Source organism: Hyla sarda, chromosome 1, assembly GCF_029499605.1.
Source record: "Hyla sarda isolate aHylSar1 chromosome 1, aHylSar1.hap1, whole genome shotgun sequence".
In the NCBI taxonomy this organism is placed as follows: Eukaryota; Metazoa; Chordata; class Amphibia; order Anura; family Hylidae; genus Hyla; species Hyla sarda.
The window spans coordinates 372,620,086-372,640,250 of record NC_079189.1 but is presented as its reverse complement, the minus strand read 5'-3'; the positions used below and the strand labels follow the sequence as shown (position 1 = coordinate 372,640,250).

Sequence of the window (20,165 nt, the reverse complement as noted above, 5' to 3'; positions counted from 1 at the left end):
ATTCAGAAAACACCCCATATGGGGGTGAAAAGTGCTCTGCTGGCGCACTACAGGTCTCAGAAGAGAAGGAGTCACATTTGGCTTTTTGAACGCAAATTTTGCTCTGGGGGCATGCCGCATTTAGGAAGCCCCTATGGTGCCAGGATAGCAAAAAAAAACCACATGGCATACCATTTTGGAAACTAGACCCCTCGGGGAACGTAACAAGGGGTTAAGTGAACCTTTATACCCCACAGGTGTTTCACGACTTTTGCATATGTAAAAAAAATATTTTTTTTTTACCTAAAATGCTTGTTTTCCCAAAAATTTTACATTTTTAAAAAGGGTAAAAGCAGAAAATACCCCCCAAAATTTGTAACACAATTTCTCCCGAGTACGGCGATACCCCATATGTGACCCTAAACTGTTGCCTTGAAATACGACAGGGCTCCAAAGTGAGAGCGCCATGCGCATTTGAGGCCTAAATTAGGGATTGCATAGGGGTGGACATAGGGGTATTCTACGCCAGTGATTCCCAAACAGGGTGCCTCCAGCTGTTGCAAAACTCCCAGCATGCCTGGACAGTCAACGGCTGTCCGACAATACTGGGAGTTGTTTTGCAACAGCTGGAGGCTTCGTTCTGGAAACAGTGGTGTACCAGACGTTTTTCATTTTTATTGGGGAGGGGAGGGGGGCTGTGTAGGGGTATGTGTATATGTAGTGTTTTTTACTTTTTATTTTATTTTTTGTGTTAGTGTAGTGTAGTGTTTTTAGGGTACAGTCGCACGGGCGGGGGTTCACAGTAGTTTCTCGCTGGCAATTTGAGCTGCAGCAGAAAGTTTGCGGCAGCTCAAATTTGCAGCCGGATACTTACTGTAATCCTCCGCCCATGTGAGTGTACCCTGTACGGTCACATTGGGGGGGGACATCCAGCTGTTGCATAACTACAACTCCCAGCATGCCCGTTGGCTGTCGGTGACTGCTGAGAGTTGCAGTTTTGCAACAACTGTAGGCACACTGGTTATGTATCACGGAGTTTGTGACCTAACTCAGTGTTTCACAACCAGTGTGCCTCCAGCTGTTGCAAAACTACAACTCCCAGCATGTACGGTGCATGGTGTACGGTGACTGCTGAGAGTTGTAGTTTGCAACAGCTGGAGGCACACCGGTCGTGAAACACTGAGTTAGGTAAAAAAAACTCTGAGTTTCACAACCAGTGTGCCTTCAGCTGTTGCAAAACTACAACTCTCAGCAGTCACCGACAGCCAACGGGCATGCTGGGAGTTGTAGTTATGCAACCAGCAGATGCACCACTACAACTCCCAGCATGCACTTTAGCTGTTTGTGCAAGCTGGGAGTTGTAGTTATACAACAGCTGAAGGTACACTTTTCCATAGAAAGAATGTGCCTCCAGCTGTTGCAAAACCATAAGTCCCAGCATGCCCATAAGGGAATGCTGGGAGTTGTGGTGGTCTGCCTCCTGCTGTTGCATAACTACAGCTCCCAGCATGCCCTTTTTGCATGCTGGGAGCTGTTGCTAAGCAACAGCAGGAGGCTGTCACTCACCTCCAACGATCCAGACGCTGCAGGTCAGTCCCGCCGCCGCAGCTGCTCCTGGGGCCCCGATCCCAACAGGGGCGCCGGGGATCGGGGTCCCCAGCACCGGGGGTCGTCTTCCCGCACCCGCTCACGTCCTCCGGAAGAGGGGCGGAGCGGGTGCGGGAGTGACACCCGCAGCAGGCGCCCTGATTGGTCGGCCGGTAATCCGGCCGACGAATCAGGGCGATCGTGAGGTGGCACCAGTGCCACCTCACCCCTGCAGGCTCTGGCTGTTCGGGGCCGTCAGAGACGGCCCCGAACAGCCAGTAATTCCGGGTCACCGGGTCACCGGAGACCCGATTGACCCGGAATCGCCGCAGATCGCTGGACTGAATTGTCCAGCGATCTGCGGCGATCGCCGACATGGGGGGGCATAATGACCCCCCTGGGCGATATGCCGGGATGCCTGCTGAACGATTTCAGCAGGCATCCGGCTCCGGTCCCCAACCGGCTAGCGGTGGGGGCCGGAATTCCCACGGGCGTATGGATACGCCCTCGGTCCTTAAGGACTCGGGATTCAGGGCGTATCCATACGCCCTATGTCCTGAAGAGGTTAAAAAAAAAAAAAAAAAAACCTGACCCTCACAAATGGGGGTAGATAAAGGTTAAATTAACTATCCTATATTTTAAGTGGACATATAAGTAACGTGACCAAGTATTATTGAAATATCTCCAGCCGTTTGGAAGTTATGCAGTAACATATATTTCCCATTGACTTGCATGGGACTTTAAACATAAACCCCGCCCCTGGCAAATGGGGATGAGTAAGGGTTACATTACCTATCCTATGTTTGTTGTTGACATATAAGTAACATGTGTGCCAAGTTTCATGTTAATATCTTTAGCCGTTTGAAAGTTTTTGTGGAACATATATACATACATACATATATACATACACACGTTGAGTTATATATATCTATATATATAAATATACATATATATATATATATATATATATATATATATATATATATATATATATATATATATATATATACATACATACACACACACATTCATTCATGGCCGTAAAAATTGGCACCCCTCAAATTTTTCAAGAAAATTAGGTATTTCTCACAGGAAAGGATTGCAGTAACACATGTTTTGCTATACACATGTTTATTCCCTTTGTGTGTATTGGAACTAAACCAAAAAAGGGAGGAAAAAAAGCAAATTGGACATAATGTCGCACCAAACTCCAAAAATGGACTGGACAAAATTATTGGCACCTTTTCAAAATTGTGGAAAATTAAGATTGTTTCAAGCATCTGATGCTCCTTTAAACTCACCTGGGGCAAGTAATATGTGGGCAATATAAAAATCACACTTGAAAGCAGATAAAAAAAGGAGAGAAGTCCACTTAGTCTTTGCATTGTGTGTCTGTGTGTGCCACACTAAGCATGGACAACAGAAAGAGGAGAAGAGAACTGTCTGAGGACTTGAGAACCAAAATTGTGGAAAAATATCAACAATCTGAAGGTTACAAGTCCATCCCCAGAGATCTAGATTTGCTTTTGTCCACAGTGCGCAACATTATCAAGAAGTTTGCAACCCATGGCACTGTAGCTAATCTCCCTGGGCGTGGACGGAAGAGAAAAATTGATGAAAGGTGTCAACGCAGGATAGTCTGGATGGTGGATAAGCAGCCCCAAGTAAGTTCCAAAGATATTCAAGCTGTCCTGCAGGTTCAGGGAGCATCAGTGTCAGCGCGAACTATACATCGACATTTAAATGAAATGAAACGCCCACGACAAGGAAATAATTCTACCACTGTACAAATCAATAGTCAGACTTCACATAGAATACTCTGTACAGTACTGGGCCCAGTGTACAAGAAAGATATAGTGGAGCTGGAGAGGGTTCAAAGATGGGCAACCAGGGTAATACGGGGAATGGGAGGACTACAGTACCCAGAAAGATTATCAGAATTAGGGTTATTTAGTTTAGAAAAAAGAAGGCTTAGGGGAGACCTAATAACTATGTATAAACATATCAGGGGACAGTACAGAGATCTCTCCCATGATACATAAAAAAGCACCCAGAAATGGATGGCAACAAAGCGCTGGAGAGTTCTGAAGTGGCCAGCAATGAGTCCAGATCTAAATCCTATTGAACACCTGTGGAGAGATCTTAAAATTGCTGTTGGGAAAAGGCGCCCTTCCAATAAGAGAGACCTGGACCAGTTTGCAAAGGAAGAGTGGTCCAACATTCCGGCTGAGAGGTGTAAGAAGCTTATTGATGGTTTTAGGAAGCGACTGATTTCAGTTATGTTTTCCAAAGGGTGTGCAACTAAATATTAAGTTAAGGGTGCCAATAATTTTGTCCAGCCCATTTTTGGAGTTTGGAGTGACATTATGTCCAATTTGCTTTTTTACCTCCCTTTTATTTGTTTAGTTCCAATACACACAAAGGGAATAAACATGTGTATAGCAAAACACGTGTTACTGCAATCCTTTTCTGTGAGAAATATATGACACAATAAGGCATGGGAAGCAAAATGAAAAGAAAGAAGGAGGAAAGTCTTCTTCCTGCCTTCTATTTGATTCCCATATTCACAGGAAATGGTCGCTATCACAATCATTTAAACTCTCGCCTCATCCCAGAGTGACCAGACAGATTCAAACACATACACTGTTATTTAATAATGCTGTACGTTATTCCATATTTTTCTTGTCTTTGATGCATGAATAAAGTTCCAAGGAACTAAGGGCTCGTTCACACGGCCATCTGCCCCCATTAACAAATGCCTGTTATCAATCCGTTCAATAATTTTTCAAACGGGTTGCAAACGGCTGTAAAAGAATCCTATTAATGTCAATGGGATTTTTTTTACAGTCCTTTATCACCCGTTTGCTTACTGTTGTGTTTTTTTTTTTTTATGGGGGAAAAGAAGGTGCATGCAGTATTTTTTCTCACGTCAAAAATAACGGTATAGAGACGGATATTATAAATTTAACATTGAAGTCTATGACAAACGGATGAGCCTATAATGTCATCCGTTTGCACCCGGTTTATGAACTGTTTTTACTTCTGAGCATGAAGACTCCTGCAGTGATGAGGTACTACTACTACTCCCATCATGGAACAGACTTGTTTCCATGATGGCAGTAGTAGTTCCCCCAGCTGTGGGAGTCTGTCGGGGAAGCTACATTAGTGTTTGTACTACTACCCCCATCATGGAACAGAGTCTGTTCCATGTTGGGGGTATTTATACGAGCATATAGAAAGTGGTTTCTCTGAACGAAGGCACTTCTCCCAGTAGATGTGTGGTTAATATTTTATTGCAACCGAACTGGGATCTTAAATCGGGCTGATGATGCCTGATGAAGATCCCAGTTCGGGATAGAAACGTGTTGCAATATAATAAAAAAATTAACCACACATCTACTGGGAGAAGCACCTTCATTCAGAGGAACCACTTTCTACATGCTCATATCATTTCCCTACTGGATTGACTGACGTCACCCCCGGGAGATCCTCATGGCAGCCTTTCCGTATCTTTTCTCTCCAGATGCTACTGAAGGTGTTGTGCCCTGAGCGCAACATCTAGGGGTAAGGAACCTATAGTTTTTTACTCTATTTTAACCTCATAATGGTCCTCACTAGGGGCGCACCCATGTTGATTTTTCTTACTCCATTTATATGTTGGGGATAGTAATACAGGGGCTGAGGGATTGATCACACTGGGTATCACTTCTGAGACCCCATGCGAACTGAAGTTATTAAACAGGGGAGCAGGCGTACAGTGTACATAATGGTGTGCATGATAACCATATAATCATAATTCCCCCGACTTTTGTATAATGCTTTTATTCCCTCCATGTTTATATTGTATTATAAATAATCCCCCTGCTGCCCAGTCATCTTCTTGCACTATCACAGCGCACAGCTGGGATATGTCAGTCCATTCCCCGCTGCTCATCTCAGTACCTGACAAAGATGAGCAGCCAGGAATGGAGGGACCTGTCCCCCCTGTGCGCTGCTTCATTTAATCACCGCCGCCACTGCCGGTTCCCGACATTTCAGTCTACTCCCCACTGCTCATCCTCATACCCGACGTCCCTAAATTCCCAGCTGTTCATCTCTGTCAGGTGTGGAGATGAGGAGGAAATGTGTGTGATGTGATAGAGCTAGAAGATGACCGGGCAGCAGGGGAATCATTTATAATACAATATATACATGGGGGAATGAAAGGATTATACAAAAGTAGAGGGGAATATGATTATATGGTCATTTTGCACACTAGAGGTTTAAAAACCCCGCCGGGAGCCCTAAATGGCCCCTCGGTGGCGGCAATTCAGGGCTTCTGGCGGGGAATTTAAAAATGAAAGTAAAAGTATACTGTACATCGCAGGGGAGGGGAGCAGAGCATGCCGCCTGCTCCCCTGTTTAATAACTTCTGATCGCATGGGGTCTCAGAAGTGAGACCCAATGCGATCAATCCCTCAGCCCCTGTACTGCTACCTCCAACATGGAACAGACTATATTCCATGATGGGGGTAGTAGTACAAACACTAATGTACAACCCCAGCCGGTTCCATGATGGGAGTAGTAGTAGCCCCGGCTGTGGGAGTCTGTAGGCTGCTGACTTTTTATAAGGATGAAAAACGGATGAAAAATGGATGCAAAAGGATGCCACTAAAGGGCCGTTTAGGAGGCAGTGATGGAACAAAAAGCAGGACGGAAGACAACGGCCGTGTGAACCTAGCCTAAGTGGCATTTGCAGTTTCCTATTTATGGCAACTAAGAATCTAGCTGCAGTGAAAAATCTAGCTGCAGTAGAAAATTTGCAGCAATAATCTGAATATCTTACTTCCTTTTATAGACTGAAGATACAAAAAATAGATAGAAAAGTGGATTTAGTGACTCATCTTCCTTTCCCTTCTGTGCTAGTCGTCTACACTGGATACTGGTAAGAAATCCTAACAGTCCCCCACAAAGCTTTCCACAGTGCTGCACCTCCCCACATCTCCTTCCTTATCAACATCTACCATCCTACACGTGCTCTCTGCTGTTATTGATCTAAAATTAACATCTTTATTAACTGAACCTCTCACTCCAAGACTTAGCCTGTGCCTCACCATTTCTCTGGAATACTATACCCTGAACCCTCAGACTTATACACAAGATTCAAAGTTTTGATTGTGCCATCTAGGCCTATAGCATTCCCTAATTGGTCTCCACTATTATCCCTCTGGCCAACTTCCACTATCATTCAGCAGATTCTCCCAACCCCCTACGCACTTTAGACATTCAGATATTGGTTGGTGACTTGTTCACCCACCTTATTATTTAATCTACCCCATTTATAAAACATGGTTGGACCATTGTATCAATAAAGCATTTTTGCCTTTTGTCTCGAGCACTCTCTATTTCTGTTTAAATATTTAGTGTGCAATACTGTAATGTCTTTATTTGTACCCGCAAAACTGTAAAGTTCTGTGGAATCTGTTGGTGCTATTTAACTAAATATTAACAAGCCCTGTTAAATCCTCTATAACATAGGTGGAGATTTATCAAAACCTGTCCAGAGGAAAAGTTGCTGAGTTGCCCATAGCAACCAATCAAATTGCTGCTTTTATTTTTCAGAGGCTTTTTCAAAAATGAAAGAAGCGATCTGATTGGTTGCTATGAGCAACTCAGCAACTTACCTCTAAACAGGTTTTTGATAAATCTCCCCCAATATGCACCCAGATAGAAAATCCTCTCACAGGCTACTTTGGGGTAATGTAACTTTTGGTGGAAGATCCCTGACTGCTAGACATGCCCAGCCTGGCTAGACCAGATTTTCCCAATCAGTGTGCATCCAGCTGTTGCAAAACTACAACTCTCAGCATGCTTGGACCAGGCTGGTGCTGACCCAACTGGATACTAAAGCCGCCTATCAACTGTATAGTTTCCCCAATAAACGTACACTTTTGCGCTAATATTGTAATGACTTGCACATCTTGTCAAAACATTCCCACATGTAAAATTTTATTCAATTCCAACAACTCCTTCTTGATGCATAATTTTTTTTTTTTTGTCCGTAAGCGCTTAACCTGTCAGTTCTTTTAATGTTATGGCTGGTCATGTGATAATGTATAAAAAAAAAAAGAGATTACTAAATTCTACCACACACACACCTTTTTATATTTGGCATCACAACCAGAATCAAGGATAACAATATTTTTCAATTTTGCCAGCACTTCTGTTGATGTTTTCTTCATTACCACCTGTGAATCCAGTCCTACAATAAAAAATAAAAATAAAATTTTTTATAAGAAGCTTAATAGGAAATGTGCACCATTTAATTTTTTTTATTTTTTTTTTTATAGGCAACTATCAGGTTTTGAAAGAATCAGAAGCATTGCAAATTGTATGAAAAATAGTAAACTTCGCATGATGTGTATATAGCTAAAAAATGTAGAAACTGCTAGTCACCTGAAGAGAAACATATATCAAAGGGGAAAAAAAAAAAAAAAAAAAAATGGAAAAATCCAACCTGTTTGATCCTGTTTATTCAGCCAAAAGACAGTCAAGATATCCCCACAGGCATTTGTTGAGTAAACCTGTCAGACTCTCTGGAATCAGAGAGCCGAGAAACATCCCCATGTCTATGGCCAGCTTGAAGCGCTATTTCCATCTCCCACATTTGTCTTATATACTAAAACTTAAACAGTGCATAGTGCAGAATGATGGCTTAGGCTATGTTCACAGTATGTTTTCCTCGTACATTCAGGAAATACATATACTGCAGTGTACAGACAGCAAGCCCACTATTTAATTGGAGCAAATGTACCTAACTAGTAACTACAGTATATTCGGTCCAATTCCCAGTCACTAGTTAAAGGAAATCTGTTATCAGTGTCACCTGCACTAACCTGTCGGTACAGACAGGTAGTGCAGGCAACACTGATGACAATGGTACTTATCTTGTCCTGTTCCGACCTGTTGTTCTCCACCAACCCTCCTCGGTATCTTCTGCTCTGGGCCCGACATGGAGCATGGCGGAGTTTAGCGACGTCACCGCTGCTGTTCTCTGCTGGGTCCAGCTGATCGCAAACAGCAGTGGTGACGTCACTAAGCTCCTCCCATGCTCCAAGTTGGGCCCAGAACTGGAGATACCGAAGAGGATTGCCAGAGAAAGACAGCAAGGAACGGGACAAGGTAAGTACCTTTTTGTCATCAGTGTCACCTGCACTACCTGTCTGTACCAACAGGTTAGTGCAGGTAACACTGATGACAGATTTCCTTTAAAAACATTTGGTCTATAGAAGTCAATGGGCCCACTGCCGTACGCCACAATATATGTCTGCATACTTATTTTGGTTGCAATGTATATTCTGAAAGTACAGCAAAGCTTTAACCACCATCTCTGTGTTTTTTTCTTCTTCTTATGTTGTACTAATTTCCTGGATGTTTTCACTAGGAGGGCTAAGTACTAAGCTTGCAATGCTGGCATACAATATTACTAACAGCATCAGGAATGGCAAACATTGTGAATTTGCCCTGCAGTGAGATGGGTGTATTAGCTGCATGTCAATGGAGAGTCAGGTGTTACATTATGTGTTATAAAATGTTAATCAGCCTGGGCACAGCAATTGTTAGGTATCTGGGATGTCACATTATCATCAGCACATAGAAGTGTTTTGATTGGACATTAAACCTACAGTGCCTTTAGTGGAGCTAGATGTGTGACCTAAGCATAGGATACACTGGATATCTCATCTACCCTGAAAATATCAACATCTTTTATACACATTCTGTATGCATTTCTTTGCTTAGAACGTGTTCAATGGTGTAAACATTTAGCATTCAAGAAACATTAAACATGTAAGTCATCCACTTTATTTTAAAGGAATGGTCTCTAAAGAAAGATCTTAGGAACCAGCAATGTATAGACAAGATGAGCTTAGATTAACATGTGCTGACTCCAGCCTCATGTAGTAGCATATTGGTTTTATCTTGGCTTGTAGGTGGTTTATTCATGGAGTGAGCTGTGTACAGTAAGTAGGAACAACTCCATCTTGTCATATGCTCTACAGCAAATGTCAAACTTTGTCAACAATGTCAACGAACTAATAAAATGTGTTAACTAAGTGTTAAGCCACAAAAGTCAGAGAAAAGTTCATTTGCATGGCTTTTTATGTTATGTTATTTTTTATCATGAACAGTTATCTTCAGCATTACATACATCAGTGTCCTAGTTGGGATAAAATTTATTTTTCACTTCACCTTCAATACTTATTTCTGAAATGTTACACTTCTGTTCTCGTATGAAGACACGAAGACATGACAGCTCTGCACATACATGTAAGCCTATGACATCCTCGTATTTTGATTTCTTCAGTGCTGAAATAGATACAAATAATATAGTATAAAAACATAGTACTGTAATACAATAAAATAAATAACATTTGGCTTAAATTTCAACTATAATATTCTACATTCTCAAAAACAGCACTTAAATGGGATTCCTTAAAGGAGAACTCTGGAACAGGAAAATTATCGTCCATACTGCCGGCAGTAAAAAAATAAATATGTACATACCTTCCTTCGCTCACCGGCCGCAGTGAAGTCCCGACTCGGCCGGCGATAGGCTGAGCGGCAGTGTGAGAACGCTTCAAGACACACAATTATTCACTACATCGGCACCTGCTGCCGGGGCCGAAAACTTCACACTGCTGCTCAGCCTATCACCGGCCGAGTCGGGACTTCACTGCGGCTGGTGATTGGCTGAGTGCAGTATGACTCGCCAACCACCTGCAACCAGGAGAGGGATCGCGGCAGAGGCCGGAGTCTGTTACCGGAGGCATCGGGGGAGCGTAGGAAGGTATGTACCCGTTTATTTTTTTCTGCCGGCAGTATGGATGATAATTTTCCTATTCCAGAGTTCTCCTTTAAGTGTCTCACCTTAGTTCCTTTAAAGGGCATTGTTTCTTAAAGCCACCACTGTGCATATCCTGCATTAGGCCATAAGGACATTACAGAGAAACATCCTGACCTGCAACCCTTCTCTTTTAGCCAGAATGGAGATCTGCTCCCATTCTGGATAGCTATTCATCTGAATGGCCAATATCTACCATATTTACTGGGGTATAACAAGCACTGGCCTATAACAGCACCCTTATTTTTCCAAGGAAATTTGGGAAAAAAAGTTTTTTTACCCAAATATCCTTGTTAAATGAGAGTGCGTGTAAGTGTGTGTATACCCCGATAATTGTTTCTGGCCCTGCAGAAGCCGCTGCAGTTTAATGATTTAAAGTGGGCGCTTCAAGAACGTCACTCGTCAGTGCACAGCGACAGCGCAGGATGCCGCCGGAGCCTGCAGGAGCACGCCGACAGGTAAATATGAAAGCCAGGGATGGGACCCGGGCGGCGGGGGGACCCCTGGCTCAGCAAAAGCCGCTGCAGTTATATGATTTCAAGCTGCCGCGGAGTCGCTGGTCATGCAACTGCTCACGTGACCAGCGACTTCACATCACTAGGAAGTGGAGTCACAGACGATGAATATGCAAATTTAGCCAACGGGCCCGCCTCCAGCACGCAATTCAGAGAATATAGCAGCATATCTTCAGTGGAACATACCTCCAGACCTAAGGTACGTATTTTAGTCAGTGACCCCTCATCGGACTCCTGTTCAGCCACACTATAACCCAGTGTATTGTGTTTAGTGTGGGTGAACAGGCTGACTGTTTTCCTTTAAGCCCGTAACTGTTTGGGTATGTCTTAAGGATCTACTTTGCTTTAGCTTGTAGCTGAGTCTTACGTCTATCCATACTACTTGTTACATGAACTCTTTCAGTGCCCAGACATTTTAATGTATGTGGGTTTCTTTGATGCTCATCAATGACATGCCAGACTTTAGAGAATAAACTTGTTTCTTGAACTGTACACTTAGCAGGCATGTAGTGCTTCCTGAAGGAAGAAAATTCTAGCACCAAGAACAATCCCCACACTTGTGGTTTCATGTACGTGTAGCTCTGCTAATTTTGCTTCTTTATCTAAAGTTTTCTACGTATCAGTGTATCGTTCAAATTGATATATCTTCTAAATGTGACTGAAGGTTTTTCAATTCCTATGTGTGAAAAAGCAGGATCCTTTTGTATGAAAAACTAGTGCTTATGGGTGGTTTTCCTAACCGCATCTGTGATAGGGCTATAATAGAATAAATAAATAAAGCAACCCATTGTTCTCCTCATCCTCTTAACGATACCTTTCTTCTGTAACAGCTCATTGTGATTATGAAAATGGCTTTTGTAATTTCCTGACCTAAAAGGGCCATTTGATAGCCTGTTAATCTGCTGCCGAGCAACTCCACTGTCTACTGCAAAAACTCTTCTCAATTGTTGTTAATCCTTCACAGGCACAAAGACTGTCCATAAGAACAGCAAGCTTTACATGTCTAGGGTGGTGACCAAGGGGGAGATTTATTAAAACCTGTGTAGAGGAAGAGTGGTGCAGTTGCCGATGGCAACCAGATTGCTTCTTTTATTTTTTACAGGCCTTTTTAAAAAAAAAGAAAGAAGAAATCTGATTGGTCGATATGGGCAACTGCACCACTCTTCCTCTACACAGGTTATGATAAATCTCCCCCCAAGTGTCCATTTTTATGCTCACTACAACATCCAAACATGCAAGCTTATCTGCACTGATTTTAGATGTAAAGCTAAGATTCATAATATTGTATTTGTTCAAGCAGCACAATAAACACATCATTGACAAATCTAAGATCACATCTAATGTACTACAATAATTGATTAGACTACAAGAATTTAAAATTTTACTCAAACATAGCCACAAACAAATTAGCTAATGTACATGCGACTGGTGTTTCCATAGCAACACCATTTTTCTTGGCATACTAGTCATCACTAAATTGAAAGTCAATATAAGGTGCATCATTTGTGTGTACATCCGATTTTTCTAATAGCTCACATATGCATTCTACACCTAAACTCTGAGGTATGTTGGCATAAAAGCTCTCTATATACACTGAGGCTACATAGCAATCATATTGCCATGCTGTATAAGTGCCAGTGGGAACTCTTTTGTATCCTCGACTACAGAGGGAACATTAGAAAACAACAGCCTAAGGCTCGGTCCACACTACGTTTTGTCCCATACGGGAGTGCATACGGCAGGGGGGAGCTAAAACCTTGCGCTCCCGTATGTTACCGTATGCGCTCCCGTATGTCATTCATTTCAATGAGCCGACCGGAGTGAAACGTTCGGTCCGGTCGGCTCATTTTTGCGCCGTATGCGCTTTTACAACCGGACCTAAAACCGTGGTTGACCACAGTTTTAGGTCCGGTTGTAAAAGCGCATACGGCGCAAAAATGAGCCGACCGGACCGAACGTTTCACTCCGGTCGGCTCATTGAAATGAATGACATACGGGAGCGCATACGGTGACATACGGGAGCGCGAGCTTTTAGCTCCCCCCTGCCGTATGCGCTCCCGTATGGGACAAAACGTAGTGTGGACCGAGCCTTAACTAGCCTACACACTTAGAGGTTATGTTATGGATCTCAACCTGTAGACAATAGGAGGAAGTTGGGGTGGGAATCCCAAGTCTTCAGCACAAAGTAACAACTAGGATTCTTTTGATGCAAAGGAAAGAGTATTTCTGCCATTTTTGTTGATAATGTCCCTCTTACATAGGTATGGAAAAATGTTTGGAGGCGCGACAAGGGGGGGCGGGGGTTAGAGTAAAAAAGAAGATTTTTCACCTCCTTTGCCCCATTTACTTAAGCCTAAGGGACCTATATATAGGGATATCTATCTTCTTTCTAGCGCTCTTTATGTTGGAATTTTTTTTTTCTGGTTTAGTTTTTTCAAAAGACTTCGATCTCTCTCAAAATCCCAAACATATAAAAATCTATCCCCTAGAAAACAGACAGGAAAGTATAATTTATGTTCATTGGTGCTCAAACTCCTAGAAAAGCACAATCTCACAATGATAATTTAAAAGTTTGTTACACCGATGTAGCCATGACTGTTAAAGCTGTTTAGCAGAACAGCTGTGCTTCTTTAGATTGTGCCTTCCTGGCCGCGTAAGAGCAGATATAAACGCCTTCAACATAAACTATACAGGAAGGGGCTGTCACGTGAAACAGATGCAACCATCATGGATACACTGTTGTCCACGGCCGTAGTTGTTTGATGTATGTAATGTTGAGTGAGACCCATTTCCTCCTTTTGGATATCCATTATAGGACTGTGAATTGGACATTTACCTATATTAGTGGTTGCTGCCATTAGATACACTTGTCTGAATGGTGGGAGTGCTGACAGCTGTGGCTTATTTGGCATCAATAGAAATAATCCTTTATTGGGCACTTAAAATATACATCTTTCATAGTATAAAGAATCATCAAAAATACATATTTGGCATGGTTGACTTAACCAAGGATTTTCTTTACTTGGTTGCAGTTAGATATTCATGTCCCAAGTCATTACTTACTTATTTTCTTTTTTGGACCATCTCTTTTTTCTTCTTCCCCCTCTTCATCTAAATTTGGCACAAGCGGTTCAGGTTCCTTGTTTTCAGACTGAGGCATGAGATTGGTCACAAAGCTCATAGTACTTAAAAGAGCCTCAGTGTGGAGACAGACATCCAGTGATGAGAAGTTCACCTAGTAAAAAAAAAAAATAATAATCCCCCATAACATTTGACATAAATGCCATGAGCAAATTCCTTAAAGGGGTACTCCGGCGCTAAACATCTTATCCCCTATCAAAAGGTCACACCCGCTCCCATAGACTTGCATTGAGGGGGCAGGGCGTGATGTCACAAAAAAGTATTTTAGGATCTCCTTTTAATCTTCTCCTTTTCCTTACAAATTTTTTTTTTTTGTATATCTTTCTCACTTTTTTATGTGTCCTAGTAGATCAGCCATGTCTGCTCTCCTCTTCCTTATTGTAAAATGTCTGACTGTAAAGCTGGTTACACATATTAAATAAAAGGGGCATACAGGTATCAGAAAATTGTATTTAAATAAAACTAACACCTCAAGAAATATAATTTACTAATGTAGTGTGTATTCAGCATGTTTTTGCTTGAAATACTACTAAAAGGAAGTTATGTAGACATTTTATTTTCAATGTGGTGTTGCCTCAGCAGCTCCCCTTCCTCCTTTTCTCCCGAGACAACAATTTTGCGTATGTGTAAGCGGCTGAAGGAAGTGGATCCGCTGGACCTGTGTGGACAATGACTGAACCGTATCAGGGAGAGTCTAAGGTGCCGCTGGTTTTCACCAGAGCCTGCAGCAAAGCGGGATCGTCTTGCTGCGGCAGGCGACACCCAGGTCACTACCCCTGACACGATTCGTCCACACAGGCTGCCTAGGTGAAACTTGGCGCTGAAGTACAAAAGAATAGTCATTGGTAGCAGAAGTTCAAGGGCAGGCAACAAAGAAGAGAGGCCAGGTCACCAGCAGGAGGTCTGAAAAACTAATAGGCAACACACAGAGGAACGCTTTCACTAGGCACAAGGCACAAAGATCCGGCAGGGAAGTGGGGGGGGGGGGGGGGGGCGAGTGCGCTGGCAGAGAGGAGGACAGAGCGGGGCTCACAAGGGAGCGCACCCCGCAATGCGAGGAACAGGGGCCCCGGAGAAAGAAGAGGGGCAGAAGGTGAGCAGCAGTACAGGGTTTGCATACGGCCAAGTCCCGTAATGGAAACCGCAGCACTGCCAGGAGCAGAGGACAACATAGGAGAGCGCTCCCAGCCAGAGTGACTGCCCAGAGAGAGAGCCCTGACAATATGTACAGGTTTATTAATGAAAACAAAATCAAACATTTCAATTATATTGCATAATGTATAATCTTTTTTTATTACTTTTTATTGTGCAAAATTAGTAAACTTTAGAATAGAAAATAAAGTTGAATTTAGTGCATTATTTATTTTGCAAAGTGAATGGCTTAAAAGTTATAACAAAAATAAGTCCAGACCTCTGATGTAGCTCGTTTGAGCAAAATATGTCAGGAGGGCTAGTGACTATTCTTATTTAAAAGTTCCTTGCTGTCAGGGTGTGTAAATAACGTTACTGCAAAACTGCAGCCTGTGGTTATTTCATACTGACTTTTCCAGCTTAGTGTGACCCTTACTAGTATGGTGGTAAAGTACAATTTAACTCCTTAAATTGGCACTGTCAGATCCAAAAACTTTGTATATGTTGTTACTGAAGAAAATTAAAGATGTTTTGTAATATGGTTGTTTAAAATTTTTTGAATATTTAATAAAGAAAACAGCTCCTGAAAATCCCACCACTAGGGGTCCCCATACCTACTGGGACACTAACCAGTCCTGCAGCAGCATTAGCTTGTCCGTGAGTCATGGACAAGAGATGGCTCATGGACAAGGCTGCATGAGCAGACACACCAATCACCTCCCACCACCACAAGGGAGGATTTCTAACACTGTGAAGTAATGAAAAGAGGTATTTTTATAATAAATATAGGTGATAGAGGCATACAAATTAGATGTGCATGGTCAGGATTAGGTACTGAGTAACAAATTAATGACAGGTATGCTTTAACACATATACAGTGGTTGTTATCATATTGAGGCATAAGACACCATGGCAATATTAGTCATTTTAACTCACATTCATCACCTTTTTATTAATAAAAATAATAATAATATAAAAACAATTCAAAGCACTCCCAGTTTTTATGGACAAATCACTAAGCCATCAAAGCAGATGACAGCTGGTTTACAGAAACATAACTTTTATGACATATCGTTTCAACCACTGATCCCAATATAGAGGTAACTGTACACATGTATCCTCTTACTAAAGTAATTGGAGACCAGTACAAGCAGGTAGTTCCACATATATTCACTTTTACAGTGTGTCGTCTGACATACATGTTTTACAGTTTTTGTTTTTCCAAAAATAAGCAAAAAAAAACTAAACACTGTAAAAATATTTTTTGTTCCACTGACCATTGAATGTATAAGATATCACACATAATATCTATAGCTAAATATACCTTGATTGACTGTTCAATATTCTTGTAAGAAGTTTTGAATTCTGGTCCATTTACATCGGCCTAAATACACAAAATATAAAAATATCAGTAAAATTGGAAAATAAAAGTAAATCTGCAAATAAGTGTAACATAATGGAAAGCAGGTAGCATCATTTATTTATTTTTCTCCCAGACCTTTATGTATTCAATAATTAAAAGATCATCTGTTGTATTATCCAACGTTGTAATAAGATGAACAGGTTTCTCTTCATCATCTTAAATAGAAATAAATGACAGAAATGTTATCTATTTTTTTTTTTCTTTTATCAGAGACTTTCAAAGTCAATTATCAGTAAGGCTTTTACCTGTATACTGGGGACACTTTAAAGAGATCTCTCTTAGAAATGCATTTGCTGACATATCAAATGTTCGGACATTTAGTTCCGTGCCCAGCCCCAAAATCTCCATTTGCAAGACAGCCAACTCAAGATCTTCAGACAGGCTACAAAGCTGCAAAACCACCTGTTAGACATTAAGAAGGAATGCATAACCTGTAGTAAAGTTAACCCAGGTAAAGAAACCTCAGTATCTCATAAAGAGGAACAACTATAAATGTAAATGTGTGTGAAAAACACTGTGGCACGATAAACAATGCACTATGGCATGTCAGGCACACATTTCTTCAAAATCCAACGAGTCCCCTCTCCTTTGTCAACATGAACATGAATGCTTCCACGCATGCATGCTTTTGGGGAGCCAGGTAAGAAGGCTGTTGTTCAAATGTCAGCTATTTATATATACACAGCACATGCAGCAGGCAACACAAATTTAGGCACAACCAACATGGCTACTAAATTCAACTGCACAGCACAAGCCAGTGCTATTGCATTTTTGGCAGATTTAAAGGGGTACTCCACTGGAAACCATTTTTTTTAATGAACTGGTGGCTGAAAGTTAAACAGATTTGTTATTAACTTCCATTTAAAAATCTTAATCTTTCCAGTACTTATCAGCTGCTGCATGAGCCACAGGAAGTTCTTTTATTTTTGAATTTCCTTTCTGTCTGACCCCACTGCTCTCTGCTGACACCTCTGTCCATATCAGGAACTGTCCCGAGAAGGAGCAAATCCCCATAGCAAACCTATCCTGCTCATGACAGTTCCTAAAATAAACAGAGGTGTCAGCAAAGATCACTGTGTCAGACAGAAGGGAAATTCAAAAACAAAAGAACTTCCTGTGGAGCATATATCAGCTGATAAGTACTGGAAGTAACTTTCTGGCAACAACTGATTTAAAAAAAAAACATAAAAATTTCCAGGGGAGTACCCCTTTAAGCACAACTAACATGACTACTAAATAAGTTTAATTTTAAGTTTTTATACATGCATGACCGGTCCTCTGGTATTCCCAACAATCACCTCAGGTACATTATTAAGCAACTTTCAGAGTATATGTATATAATAGACTTTTTTTTTTGTGGGATGTAGAAATCCTATAACACATTTGATGGAGTAAATACTAAATGCAAACATTATACATTTCAGTAGTTTTTTTTTTTTGTTTGTTTGTTTTTAAATAAGCGCAATGAACAGGTTTTTAATTTGTACTCATTGTTGCTGTATTTTCTAAAAGGGAGATATGGAATCTTCTTGGTTACTATGAACACCTCCTGTGCCATTTTCTTGAACAAGTTTTTATCAACCTTCCCAGCATTCTCACTTTTTTTTATTTTTTTTTTATTTTTATTTAAAGACTTACAACTGGTATTTCAAATCTCATCTGAAACTCTGTCATGTTTTTCAGGGTTTCTTGTTTTGCCAGCCTCTTCCTTCTCATGCTGCTACTCCTAGTTAGTGAGCCATTAGAGGTTTCAAAGAAAGGCATGTCTTCTACAGGACTAGTGGGCGCATCATAGAATTCATCACATTCTGATTCTAAATCTGAAAATGTAAATAAAGGAAAAATAAAAATTAAGAAACTTATTAAAGATCAAAACACTACACACTGTGCACAGCATGTTCAACTAGTACAACTTCTATAAACAGTTTTGGTATGTAATGTATGTGTTAATATTACCCAAATCATTTTAGATAAAGAAATATAAACCACGATTACTGTGGTAGATTATAAAATTCACCAAAAATATATACATTTAAACAACATTTCTGTATCACACTGATATGCTGACACAATCAGTCATTTAAAACTCCATTAAATAAAAGCATTACAATTTCAAATACTGTAAAACTAAATGTAATTTAACCCCTTAAGGACAAAGCCCATTTTGGCCTTAAGGACCAGGCATTTCTTTGTTTTTGCACTTTAGTTTTTTCCTCCTCCCCTTGTAAAAACCACAACACTTTAATTTTGCACCTAAAGACCCAAATAGCTGCTATGCAATCAACTATACACAGAACACTCCGTGAAGAGGAGATTGTGCTCCCCTTTAGCTCTAAAGCACATTCTCAGAAGTAGAGGCATCGCTGAGGACATTATAGAGCAGTATTGAGCAGTGTAGCTGTAAATCAATGGGTTGGAGTTTAGGTAGGGGGGGAGGGGTGATAAAACACTCACTACAAGCTGCAGTTATGTCTCGCACTGCTTCTGTCTTACTTCAGCAGCTCATTTCCCATTTTGCCCCCTCTCCATAGATTTTCATACATTCAGAGTAGTACTGATATTTTACTGAGCTTATAGTCCATCTTCAGAACAGATTTTATAGTGAATTGATAATAAAAAGATCGATGAAACTAGGCAGGAGAGGAAGTAGCTCATAAAAAATAAGAAGCATATATTTTTTTCTATTATTTTACAGTGTTTTATATTTCATATCAACCTAAAATCTTCTGTGGGACATATCAGCTTAATCTATAAAACCTACATATGTCACCCAAAGAATGTACACAAAATATAATGAATCAATTTTATTTGTACACAATTCCTCAAAAAGTACCAGAATGGAACATAAACCCTATCCCATTAAAAACATAAACCTCAAAGAAACCACAGGGAAATCACAAGACAAGATCATAAGATGTAATATTGGGCAATAGACTACTACCAGACTAAAGCATTAATTTCTGTGAGAAAGAAGTAAATCATATACATAACATACAAGCTGAGCTCAAATTAAATTATATTACCTGTAGCAGGCATGTTACCAGCGGCCATTTTGGGACCCCATACAACCTCAACGAATGTTGTTTTGTGGGCAAACCCACTTCATCAGGAGGTCATCCTGACGAAGTGTGTTTGCCCACAAAAAGGATTTTTTTTTTGTACTCACCGTAAAATCTCTTTCTCGTAGCCTTCATTGGGGAACACAGGAGACCATTGGTATTACGCTGCTATCCACTAGGAGACTGACACTAGGCAAAAAAAGAAGTCGGCTCCTCCCAGCAGGATATACCCACCCACAGACACACAACTAATCAGTTGTGACACAAAGCAGTAGGAGAAGCCAAAAACAACAAAGGTAACAACAGGCAACAAACAACATGACCAGGAAGTGTAAATGGGTGGGTGCTATGTTCCCCAATGAAGGCTAAGAGAAAGAGATTTTACGGTGATTTAAAAAAAAAATCTCCTTTTCTCGGTCGCCTCATTGGGGAAGACAGGAGACCATGGG

General features: G+C 41.1%; 1 protein-coding gene across 2 annotated transcripts in view; it reads right to left on the bottom strand.

Annotated features, from left to right (window-relative positions):
* Positions 1-20,165, bottom strand: part of VPS13A (vacuolar protein sorting 13 homolog A) — a 350,725-nt gene that overhangs the window by 176,495 nt on the left and 154,065 nt on the right. For both annotated transcript variants that reach the window (XM_056523518.1, XM_056523526.1), the window contains exons 25-31: positions 18,296-18,477; positions 16,903-17,059; positions 16,733-16,812; positions 16,559-16,618; positions 14,026-14,197; positions 9,796-9,912; positions 7,704-7,807 (exon numbers count right to left, since the gene is read on the bottom strand). In XM_056523518.1, the coding sequence (XP_056379493.1) occupies positions 7,704-7,807; positions 9,796-9,912; positions 14,026-14,197; positions 16,559-16,618; positions 16,733-16,812; positions 16,903-17,059; positions 18,296-18,477 (872 nt within the window). The remainder of the gene's footprint in view (positions 1-7,703; positions 7,808-9,795; positions 9,913-14,025; positions 14,198-16,558; positions 16,619-16,732; positions 16,813-16,902; positions 17,060-18,295; positions 18,478-20,165) is intronic.